The sequence below is a fragment of the Leucoraja erinacea genome, chromosome 5 (assembly GCF_028641065.1).
Source record: "Leucoraja erinacea ecotype New England chromosome 5, Leri_hhj_1, whole genome shotgun sequence".
In the NCBI taxonomy this organism is placed as follows: domain Eukaryota; kingdom Metazoa; phylum Chordata; class Chondrichthyes; order Rajiformes; family Rajidae; genus Leucoraja; species Leucoraja erinaceus.
Genome location: NC_073381.1, coordinates 95,772,256 through 95,784,505, shown reverse-complemented (window position 1 = coordinate 95,784,505; position 12,250 = coordinate 95,772,256). Strand labels below are relative to the sequence as shown.

Genomic DNA, 12,250 nt, shown 5'->3' with positions numbered 1-12,250 from the left:
AGTGGGTGTAGTGTATCTGGACTTTCTGAAAGCCTTTGAGAAGGTCCCACACAAGAGATTAGTGTGCAAAATTAGAGCACATGGTATTGGGGGTAGGGTATTGACATCGTTAGAGAATTGGTTGGCAGACAGGAAACAAAGAGTAGGAATAAATGGGTCCCTGTCAGAATGGCAGGCAGTGGCGAGTGGAGTGCCGCAAGGCTCGGTGCTGGGGCCGCAACTATTTACAATATATATTAATGATTTAGATGATGGAATTAAAAGTAACACGAGCAAATTTGCAGATGACACAAAGCTGGGTGGCAATGTGAACTGCGAAGAGAATGCTAGGTGGTTTCAGGGTGACTTGGACAGGTTGAGTGAATGGGCAGATGCATGGCAGATGTAATATAATGTAGATAAATGTGAGGTTATCCACTTTGGTGGCAAGAACAAGGAAGCAGATTATTATCTCAATTATGTCAGATTAGGGAAAACGGGAAGTGCAACGAGACCTGGGGGTCCTTGTACACCGGTCACTGAAAGTAAACCTGCAGGTACAGTAGGCAGTGAAGAAAGCTAATGGCATGTTGGCCTTCATAACGAGAGGATTTGAGTACAGGAGTAAAGAGGTCCTTCTGCAGTTGTACAGGGCCCTGGTGAGACCACATCTGGAGCATTGTGTGCAGTTTTGGACTCCTAATTTGAGGAAGGACATTCTTGCTATTGAGGAAGTACAGCGTTGGGTCACGAGGTTAATCCCCAGGATGGCGGGACTGTCATATGAGGAAAGATTGGAAAGGCTTGGCTTGTATTCACTGGAATTTAGAAGGATGAGAGGGTATCTTATAGAAACGTTTCAAATTATAAAAGGACTGGACAAGCTAGATGCAGGGAAAATGTTCTCAATGTTGGGGAAGTCCAGAACCAGGTGCCACACAGTCTAAGAATAAAGGGGAGGCCATTTAAAACTGAGATGAGAAAACAAATTTTCACCCAGAGTTGTGAATTCGTGAAATTCTCTGCCACGGAAGGCAGTGGAGACCAAATCACTGGATGGATTTAAGAGAGAGTTAGATAGAGCTCTAGGGGCTGGTGGAATCAAGGGATATGGGGAGAAGGCAGGCACGGGTTATTGATTGTGGATGATCAGCCATGATCACAATGTATGTCGGTTCTGGCTCGAAGGGCCGAATGGCCTCCCCCTGCATCTATTTTCTATGTTTCTATAGGCAGATAAAATGAGTTTATCATGACATCATGTCAGGCATCACACTCAATGTTCCTGCGCTGGGCTGCTTTGTGTGTCTTTACATAAGAGATTATTTTCCACCTGCAGGTCTAACCCCGTTTCCCTGCTCTCCCGATCCTCCCTCTGAGTCTTCTCATCGACTGCTCCTTCTACAGTCACACTTGAGTGTATTGTCACGTGTACCGAGGTACAGTGAAAAGCCTTTGTTGCGTGCTATCCAGTCAGCAGAAAGACTGGTGACACGGTGGCGCAGCGGTAGAGTTGCTGCCTTACAGCGAATGCAGCGCCGGAGACCCGGGTTCCATCCCGACTACGGGTGCTGTCTGTACGGAGTTTGTACGTTCTCCCCGTGACCTGCGTGGGTTTTCTCCGAGATCTTCGGTTTCCTCCCACACTCCAAAGACGCGCAGGTTTGCAGGTTAATTGGCTTGGTGTAAATGTAAAATAAAATTGTCCCTAGTGTGTGTAGGATAGTTTTAATGTGCGGGGATCGCTGGTCGGCGCGGACCCGGTTGGCCGAAAGGGCCTGTTTCCTCACTGTATCTCTAAACTAAACTCAATGTAGTTACAATCGGGTCATTTAGAGTGTATAGGAATGTTGCTGTTGGAGTAGAGATTTAAGATTGCGGAGCGATTGTAATATGTGATTGTAGTTCTGCTTCTGTGGCCAGCACGCTAATAGTCGCCTGCGTTGGGCGCCATTCTGATTCTCTACATTCCATGACCTACAGCCCCCTCCCTCCATGACCTTCTGAGACTTTGAGACCAATGGCCGCTCTTATGCCCTGACACTGCTCGACTCTGAATAGATCTGGTGGCTCACACCCTGCTATATATGCCGCCCCCTGATGGGGTTCCACTTCTGTGAGGTGACCAATACTCTCATATAGTCATTCGGCCACCAAGTCAACTCTGCCATCCAATCATAGCTGATGTGTCTTTCCCTCTCAACCCCATTGTCCTGCCTTCTCCCCCTAAACCCTCGACACTCACACTAATCAAGAATCTGTCCATCTGCCTAAAAAATATCTCTGTGGCTTTCTGGAAGGGTCTTTTAACTTGTCTTCACCGTCTGTGGCAATGGATTCCACAAATTCACCAACCCCGAACAAAATCTTCGCGCGCCACCGCCCTGTCACGTAACTGACGGCCAAAGTGGGACAGGCCCAAGACCCTGGCACGACGCAACGTCTCACCTCCAACAGCAGCAGAAGCAGACAAACGATTGCCGAGCTCGGCCTGGGGCTCATGGCCGTTGCGGTCCGGATCCGCCCCCACTTCTACTCCCAGAGCGGGGCCAAGAAAATTGAAGATAGACACAAAATGCTGGAGTAACTCAGCGGGACCAGTAGCATCTCTGGAGAGAAGCAATGGGTGACGTTTCAGGTCAAGATCCTTCTTTCAGACTGAAGAAGACATCACCCATTGCTTCTCTCCAGAGATGCTGCCGGTCCCGCTGAGTTACTCCAGCTTTGTGTCCATCTTCAATTGACGTCATGCGCTCCAGACGCATTAAATCACGCGCGACCTTCACGGGACCGTCGCGGCTCAACGCGACCACGAGGTCGCGTAATTTGCGTGCCAAGGACACGCAAGTGGGACAGGCCCTTAACTCGGCAAACTGTTTGTTACTCGGTTAACTGAGAAATTTGACTGCCTACGTCAAACAAGAAGTCACAAGCCTGGGGGTAAAAATTAACAATGATCTTAATTTTAAATCTCACATAAGTAAATAAGGTAATAAAGTGTTCTTTCTATCACCTCAGAAATATTGCTAAAGTACTGCCTTTCTTAACTGAACATGACTAAAAAAACTCATACATGCTTTCATATCAAGCCGACTTGATTACTGTAACTTGATTATTAACTGGTCTACCTTTGAAATCCACCAACAAGTAACAAACAGCTCATTCAAAATGCCGCAGCCCGGCACTTAACAAATACCAAGGAAAGGGAACATATCACCCCAGTATTATACTCCCTTCATTGGCTTCCTGTGAGATCCAGGATAGACTATATAAAATCCTCCTTCTTGTCTATAAAGCCCTAAATGGTTTCGGAGCAGCATATTTTACAGAGTCCCTCCTTCCCTATGCCCCTACTCGAGCATTCAGGTCAACTGATGCCGGCCTGTTAGCCTCTCAATGCTGCAGCAATAAGAACATTGGCGAAGCAGCCTTTTCCAATGATGCCCACAAGCTGTGGTGTACCCGACCCGGGGCTAAGGGAGACGCCCACTCAGTTGACATTTTTAAACGGCAGCTAAAAACTTATCTTTTCAATCAAGCTTTTAACAGACTTTTCTTCTTCTGATGACTGTAAAAATTATCTCTTTTCTCTTGTATTTATCTCAGCGTATCCTTCAGCAGCTTGTGTACTCATATAGTATATGGGACTCTGTATTTGACATCAGTGTTCTGGTTTTTTGTCCTGTTACTCTCTTAATTTTTAATTTTTTAATTTTATATTTTTATATCAATTTGCTTTTTTCTGTTATTAACTGTCTATGTCCTTACTGTTTTAAATTGTAATTTTGATTAGACCTGTGGTTTTGTGAAAAGCACTTTGGGTTGCATTCAATTGTATGAAAAGTGTTATACAAAATAAAGTTGTCATTATGATTAATAAATTAGACCAGAGGCAAATCGGATTTGTGCGCTGAGCTCGGCTGTTGTAATCATGTGTAGTCTTTCTACTGACTGGTTTAACATGCAACAAAAGGGCCCTACTCCCAATTCCTCCGTCTACGCCGCATCTGCTCCCAGGATGAGGTGTTCCACACCAGGGCATCGGAGATGTCCTAATTCTTCAGGGAACGGGGGTTCCCTTCCCCTACCGTAGATGAGTCTCTCACCAGGGTCTCTTCTATACCCCGTAACACTGCTCTCTCTCCACATCCCCCCACTCGTAACAAGGGCAGAGTCCCCCTTGTCCCCACCTTCCACCCCATCAGCCGTCACATACAACAAATAATCCTCCAACATTTTCGCCACCTCCAATGTGATCCCACCACTGGCCACATCTTCCCATCTCCTCCCCTGTTTGCTTTCCGCAGAGACCACTCCCTCCATAACTCCCTGGTCAATTTGTCCGTTCTCACCCAAACCACCCCCTCCCCTGGCACTTTCCCTTGCAACCGCAGGAAATGCTACACTTGTCGTTTTACCTCCCCCCTTGACTCCATTCAAGGACCCAAGCAGTCGTTCCAGGTGCGGCAGAGGTTCACCTGCACCTCCTCCAACCTCATCTATTGCATCCGCTGCTCTAGGTGTCAACTGCTCTACATCGGTGAGACCAAGCGTAGGCTTGGCGATCGCTTCGCCCAACACCTCCGCTCGGTTCACAATAACCAGCCTGATCTCCCAGTGGCTCAGCACTTCAACTCCCCCTCCCATTCCGAATCCGACCTTTCTGTCCTGGGCCTCCTCCATGGCCAGAGTGAGGCCCACCGTAAATTGGAGGAGCAGCACCTCATATATCGCTTGAGCAGTTTGCACCCCAGCGGTATGAACACTGACTTCTCTAATTTCAGGTAGTCCCTACATTCTCCTTCCCTTCCCAGCTCTCCCTCAGCCCACTGGCTCCTCCCCTTTCGTTCTTCTTGCCCTCCCCCCCACCCTCACATCAGTCTGAAGAAGGGTCTCGACCCGAAACGTCGCCTATTTCCTTCTCTCCCTAGATGCTGCCTGACCCGCTGAGTTTCTCCACCATTTTTGTCTACCAGCAAATTGTTATGCTCAGGGATTGAAACGTTGCAGATTGTGCATCCATCATAAATGATTATTATTCATCCCCTCTCTCTCCGTCTCTTCCCCACCCTAGTCGCCCTGCTAGCTTCAATGTTTGTATCCTTTTATTATCACCTCTCACACAGCCAACAATGGACCATTGTGGGCTCCACCTTTCATGTGTCATCGGTGCTGGTTCTGATTTGTTCTGTACCTTTTCATACCTTTAGTTTCCCTTTCCCCTGACTCTCAGTCTGAAGAAGGGTCTCGACCCGAAAACGTCATCTATTCCTTTTCTCTAGAGATGCTGCCTGACCCGCTGAGTTCCTACAGCACTTGCCTCTATCTTCAAGTAGAGCAAAGGGGAAGATGCATGGATCAATGTTCAGCATGGGCCTGATGGGCTGAATAGCCTGTTTCCATGCTGTATCTCTTTGTGGAGGGGGCTGGAAAGATGAGTTGAAACGATGACAATGGATAATGTTTGCATTTATTTCAAGGCTAGAATGCAAAAACAGGGAAGTATAGCTGAAGCTCTGGAAGGTGCTGGAATATTGTGATCAATTTTGGGCACCATATCTGAGGAAGGATGTTCTGGCCCTGGAGAGGGTCCAGAGGAGGTTTACAAGAATGATCCCGGGAATGAGTGGGTTAACATATGATGAGCATCTGATGGTACTGGGCCTACACTTGCTGGAGTTTAGATGAGGGGGGACTTCATTGAAACTTACCAAATAGTGAAAAGCTTGGATAGAGACGATGTTTCTACTAGTGAAAGAGTTTAGGACCAGAGGTCACAGCCTCAGAATTAAATGATATTCCTTTAGGAAGGAGATGAGAGGGAATTTAATTAGTCAGAGGGTGGTGAATCTGTGGATTGTTTTGCCACAGAAGGCTGTGGAAGCCAAGTCAATGGATATTTTTAAGGCAGAGATAGATAGATTCTTGATTAGTACGGGTGTCAGGGGTTATGGGGAGAAGGCAGGAAAATGGGGTTAGGAGGGAGAGATAGATCAGCCATGATTGATTGGCGGAGTAGACATGATGGGCCGAATGGCCTAATTCTGCTCCTATCACGTATGACCTCATGTCATTTGTTCCCCGACAGATCTTCCTCGCGTGCCAACACTAGCAGAAGGCTCCCGGGACATGGCGGAAACCAGAAGCGATGCTTTGAAAGCAGCAGAGGTTGGAGAAAAGATCCAATTCAAGCCTGCGGCCACCAGGATTGTAGTATCTCAGGGTAACCCTGTGAGCTTCAACTGTTCCATCGCTGTACCTGGATATGAACAGGAACTGCGCATCAAGTGGCTGAAGAATGGCCACGAGATCATCGATGGTGAACGCTGCTCGTTCAAAGATATTTCTTTCAGTGACAGTGAAGGGAGGTCAACTATCACCAGCTCCTGCAGGTAACAGCACCGTGTCCGGATTGTTCATTCTTAACGTTTTAAGTTTGGAAACCAATACTGTAGTCGTTGTCATACTGCACAGAAACAGCTCTGAAGAAGGGTCTCGACCTGAAACGTCACCTCTTCCTTCCCTCCAGAAATGCTGCCTCATCCGGCAGAGTTGCTCCAGCATTTTGCGTCTATCTTTGGTGTAAACCAGAATCTGCAGTTTCCCTCCTACACAGAAACAAGTCTTTTAAGGGCCTGTCCCACTTACGCAACTTTTTTGGCGACTGCCGGCACCCGTCATATGTCGTTACAGCTCACCGAGAATTTTCAACATGGTGAAAGTCCATCGGCGACCAGAACAATGTACGACTCCTTGGGCGACTACTCACTACCATACAGGATTCACCCCATGACATGTCGCCAGGCTGTCGCCTGTATGGTTGTAAGTAGTCTCCTCTGTCGCCAAAGAGTCGTAGCATCTTTCTGGTTGCCGCTGGATTTTCATGGTAAAAATTTTGGCGACCTACAACGACCTATGACGGGTCACCGAAAAAGTTGCGTAAGTGGGACAGGCCCTTTAGACTTTAGAGATACAACTTGGAAACAGGCTTGTCGGCATCCCGACTGTCAGTATGCCAACAGGCCTTTTTCCAACTTGTATTCCTTACACACTAACACGATCCTACACACTACGGACTGACGCAAAACTGCATTTCGTTGTACTGATACTTGTATTTGTGCGATGACATTAAAGTTGAATTGAATTGAATTGAATTGAAGCCAATTAACCCACAAACACGCACATCTCTGGGATGTGGGAGGAAACCCCGAGCACTCGGAGGAAACCCATGTGGTTACAAGGAAAACATGCAAACTCCACACATACAGCACCCGAGGTCAGGATGGAACCCGGGTCTCTGGCGCTGTGAGGCAGCAGCCTTACCGCTGCATCACTGTCGGCCTCAGGCCCAATTTGTCCATGCTGGCCAAGATGCCCCACCCAAACTAGTCCCACATGCCTGCTTTTGGCCCACATCCTCTAAACCTCCCCATGTATCTGTCCAAGTGTCTCTTCAACGTTGTTATAGTACCTGCCTCAACGATCTCTGGCAGCTTGTTGCAAGCTTGTTATGTTCGACAAGGTCCCACATAAGAGATTAATATACAAACTTAAAGCACACAGTATTGGGGGTTCAGTATTGATGTGGATAGAGAACTGGCTGGCAAACAGGAAGCAAAGAGTAGGAGTAAACGGGTCCTTTTCACAATGGCAGGCAGTGACTAGTGGGGTACCGCAAGGCTCAGTGCTGGGACCCCAGCTATTTACAATATATATTAATGATTTGGACGAGGGAATCGAATGCAACATCTCCAAGTTTGCGGATGACACGGAGCTGGGGGGCAGTGTTAGCTGTGAGGAGGATGCTAGGAGGCTGCATGGTGACTTGGATAGGCTGGGTGAGTGGGCAAATGTTTGGCAGATGCAGTATAATGTGGATAAATATGAGGTTATCCACTTTGGTGGCAAAAACAGGAAAGCTGACTATTATCTAAATGGTGGCGGGTTAGGAAAAGGGGAGATGCAGCGAGACCTGGGTGTCATGGTACACCAGTCATTAAAAGTAGGCATGCAGGTGCAGCAGGCAGTGAAGAAAGCGAATGGTATGTTGGCATTCATAGCAAAAGGATTTGAGTATAGGAGTAGGGAGGTTCTACTGCAGTTGTACAGGGTCTTGGTGAGACCACACCTGGAGTATTGCGTACAGTTATGGTCTCCAAATCTGAGGAAGGACATTATTGCCATAGAGGGAGTACAGAGAAAGTTCACCAGACTGATTCCTGGGATGTCAGGACTTTCTTATGAAGAAAGACTGAATAGACTCGGCTTGTACTCGCTAGAATTTAGGAGATTGAGGGGGGATCTTATAGAAACTTACAAAATTCTTAAGGGGTTGGACATGCTAGATGCAGGAAGATTGTTCCCGATGTTGGGGAAGTCCAGGACAAGGGGTCACAGTTTAAGGATAAGGGGGGAAATCCTTTAGAACCGAGATGAGAACAACATTTTTCACACAGAGAGTGGTGAATCTCTGGAACTCTCTGCCACAGAAGGTAGTTGAGGCCAGTTCATTGGCTATATTTAAGAGGGAGTTAGATGTGGCCCTTGTGGCTAAAGGGATCAGGGGCTATGGAGAGAAGGCAGGTACAGGATACTGAGTTGGATGATCAGCCATGATCATATTGAATGGCGGTGCAGGCTCGAAGGGCCGAATGGCCTACTCCTGTACCTATTGTCTAAGTTTCTATGTTTCTATGAGAGTAAAACCTTGTACAGGGGGTGTACCTCCTTTATCCTTATAAATAATGCATAGTGGAAGCATAATGACACAATTAAAATGGGTAATGTTTTTCATTTTGAAGAACTTTTATAAGTTGAGTCAGGAAGTGCAGGAATGTTGCTTCAAGCTAAAACCCAGCCCTTATCTGGCTCCCTTCCTGTAGAGGGGTTTACCACAGGAACGAGCTGCCAGAGGAGGTTATTGAGGCCATATGCCCACCACTCTGTGTGGAGAAAGTTCCACCTTGGATTCCTATTAAAACTTCCCCCTCTCGCCTTAAACTTGTGTCCTCTGGTTCTGGACTCTCCCACACTGGGTTGAAGAGACAGTGCGGTCATCCACCCTATATATTCCCCGCATGGTGTACACCTCTGTAACATCACCCCTCATCCTCCTGCGCACCAAGGAATAAAGACCTAGCCTGCCCAACCTCTCTCTATACCTCAGGCCCTCGAGTCCTGGCAACATCCTCCTACATATTTCCGCACCCGCACCAGCTTAACTACTTCCTTCCTTCCTGCAGCAGTGTGACCTAAGCTGAACACAGCACTCAGTCTGAGGAAGGGTCCCGTCCCGAAACGTCACCCATCCTTTTTCTCCAGAGATGCTGCCTGACCTGTTGAGTTACTCCAGCACTTTGTGTCTATCTTCGGAATACACCAGCATCTGCAGTTCCTTTCTGCACTGCAGTGCCTGAAATTCAAGAGAGTCGGGGAGGTGGAAGTTAGTGGAGTGGCTATTACTAGGGAGAAGGTGCTTGGGTAGCTGAAAGGGCTGGAGGTGGATAAGTCACCTGGACCGGATGGACTACACCCTAGGGCTCTGAAAGAGGTGGCTTTAGAGATTGTGGAGGCGTCGATGGTGATGTTTCAGGAATCACTAGAGTCAGGAGTGGTCCCAGATGACTGGAAAATTACCAATATTACCCCGCTGTACAAGAAAAGAGCAAAGCAGAACAGTGGGAACTACAGGCCGGTTAGTCTGACTTCATTGGTTGGTAAAACTTTAGAGTCCATTCTAAAGGATGAGGTTACAGAGTACTTAGTTCATGACAAAATAGGCCAACCAGCATGGCTTTGTTAAGGGGAGACCTTGTCTGATAAATTTGCTGGAATTATTTGAAGAAGTAAATAGCAGGACAGACAAAGGAGAGTCAGTAGATGTTGTTTACTTAGATTTTCAGAAAGCCTTTGATAAGGTGCCACCCGTGAGGCTGCTAAGGAAGATGAGAGCCCACGGTATCAAAGGGCAGATACCAGCATGGATAGTGGGTTGGCTGGATGGCAGAACGCAAAGAGTGGCAATAAAGGGGGCTTTTTCTGGTTGGCTGCCAGTGACTAGCGGAGTTCCGCAGGGGTCGGTGCTGGGGCCCGCTACTCTTCATATTGGATTTGGATGAAGGGGATTGAAGGCTTTGTGGCCAAGTTTGCGGATGACACGAAAATAAGTGGAGGGGCAGGTGGTGTAGAGAAAACAGGGACTCTGCAGAAGGACTTGGACAGGTTGGGAGAGTGGGCAGTGAAGTGGCAGATAGAATATAATGTAGCAAAGTGTGGAGTCATGCATTTTGGCAGTAGGAATAAAGGCATGGACTATTTTCTAAATGGGGAGAGAATCCAGAAATCGGAGGTGCAAAGAGACTTGGGAGTGTTGGTGCAGGATTCCCAAAAAGTTAATCAGCTCGTCGAATCGGTAGTAAAGAAAGCAAACTCAATGCTAGCATTTATTTCAAGAGAGCCTGAATACAAAAACAGAGATGTAATGTTGAGGCTCTATAGGGTGCTGGTCAGGCCACATTTGGAATATTGAGAGCAATTTTGGGCACCATATCTGAGGAAGGATGTGCTAGCTCTGGAGAGGGACCAGAGGAGGTTTGGAAGAATGGTCCCAGGAATGAGTGGGTTAAACATATGATGAGCATTTAATGACACTGGGCCTGTACTCGCTGAAGTTAGTTGGATGAGGGGGGGTGGGGGGGGGGGGGGGGGGGGGGGGGGAGGGGGGGGGAGGGGGGGGGAGGACCCTCTGAAGCAAAGTGAAAAGGCTTGGATAAAGTGGATTTGGAGAGGACGTTTCCATTCATGGGAGAGTCTAGAACTGGAGGTCATAGCCTCAGAATTAAAGGATGTTCGTTTAGGAAGTAGATGAGGAGACATTTCTTTAGTCGGAGGGTGGTGAATCTGTGGAATTCTTTGCCACAGAAGGCTGTGGAGGCCAAGTCAGTGGATATGTTTAAGGCAGAGATAGATAGATTCTTGATTAGTACGGTTGTCAGAGGTTATGGGGAGAAGGCAGGAGAATGGGGTTAGGCGGGAGAGATAGATCAGCCATGATTGAATGGGGGAGTAGACTTGATGGGCTAATTCTGCTCCTATTGCCTCTGACCTTATGACCTACTCTGAATGGAAAGGAGAAAGGACCTTTTCTAGGTTAATTGGCTTGTGTAAATTTTCCCTCGAATGTAAGGTAGAACTAGTGTTAGTGGGTGATTGTTGGTCGGCATGGACCTGGTGGGCCTGTTTCCACATTGTATCCAAACTAAAGACAAAGTGCTGAAGTCCAGTAACTCTGAGAGTCAGGCAGCATCTGTGGAGGATGTGGCTAGGAAAAGTTTCAGGTTGAGATCCTTCTTCGAATGATTGTAGAGCTGGGAGAGAGGTTGGGGTGGGACGAAGCCTCGTAGGTGAAGGGTGTTTACAGGTGCGGCAGGGGAGGTTGCTGGCCAGAAGGCTGGACAAAGTCTGGAGGTATACAGGAGGCACAATCGAGGCTATATTGGTGACACAATGAAAATGGGTGAAGCTTTTCATTTAAAAAAACCTTTCATATCAAGTCAGGAAGTGCAGGAATGTTGCTCCTGGCTACAATCCAGCTCTTTTCTGGCTGCTTTCCAGTACAGGGGATTACTCTATGATCGGCACAAAATGCTGGAGTAACTCAGCGGGACAGGCCGCATCTCTGGGAAGAAGGAATGGGTGACGTTTCGAGGCTATATGATATCTGTTGGCAAGTGAGACAAGCCCAAATTGGATGAATCTTTTAGATCAGCAGGCCGATGTCGGTGTTAAAGATTCTCGCAACTCGTTTGGGCACCTCGATATCCTGCACTCATTTGATGTTTTATATAAAGATTCCTCAAAGCTTTAAGACCTTGTTTTTGCGGAGAGAATCGGCAGTGGTGATGGACAAAGTCATTTGGTGTTAAAGGGCCTGATGCTATGCTGTGTCCTATAACATTCTATAACATTACTAAGGCATAGGAATTCTGATATTCAATTAAGTAATTAATAAAATGTCTCCTGTTTAAAAACTGTAGTCATGAGCAGAGTGTATTACAGATTTAAAAAAAAAATCTGTGCAGTGGATTTGTTTTTAAAGATGTCAAGATTTTAGTTTAGTTTAAAGATACAGCATGGAAACAGGCCCTTCGGCCCATTGTGTCCCTGCCAACCAGCGATCCCCGCATATTTACACCATCCTACACACCAGGGATTTTTTTTCCATTTACCAACCTGTACGCCTTTGAAGTGTGGGAGGACAACGAAATTCTCG

General features: G+C 47.2%; 1 protein-coding gene across 2 annotated transcripts in view; it reads left to right on the top strand.

The window, feature by feature from the left end:
• Positions 1-12,250, top strand: part of mertka (c-mer proto-oncogene tyrosine kinase a) — a 158,996-nt gene that overhangs the window by 26,222 nt on the left and 120,524 nt on the right. For both annotated transcript variants that reach the window (XM_055636313.1, XM_055636311.1), the window contains exon 2: positions 6,068-6,371. In XM_055636313.1, coding sequence (XP_055492288.1) covers positions 6,068-6,371 — 304 coding nt within the window. The remainder of the gene's footprint in view (positions 1-6,067; positions 6,372-12,250) is intronic.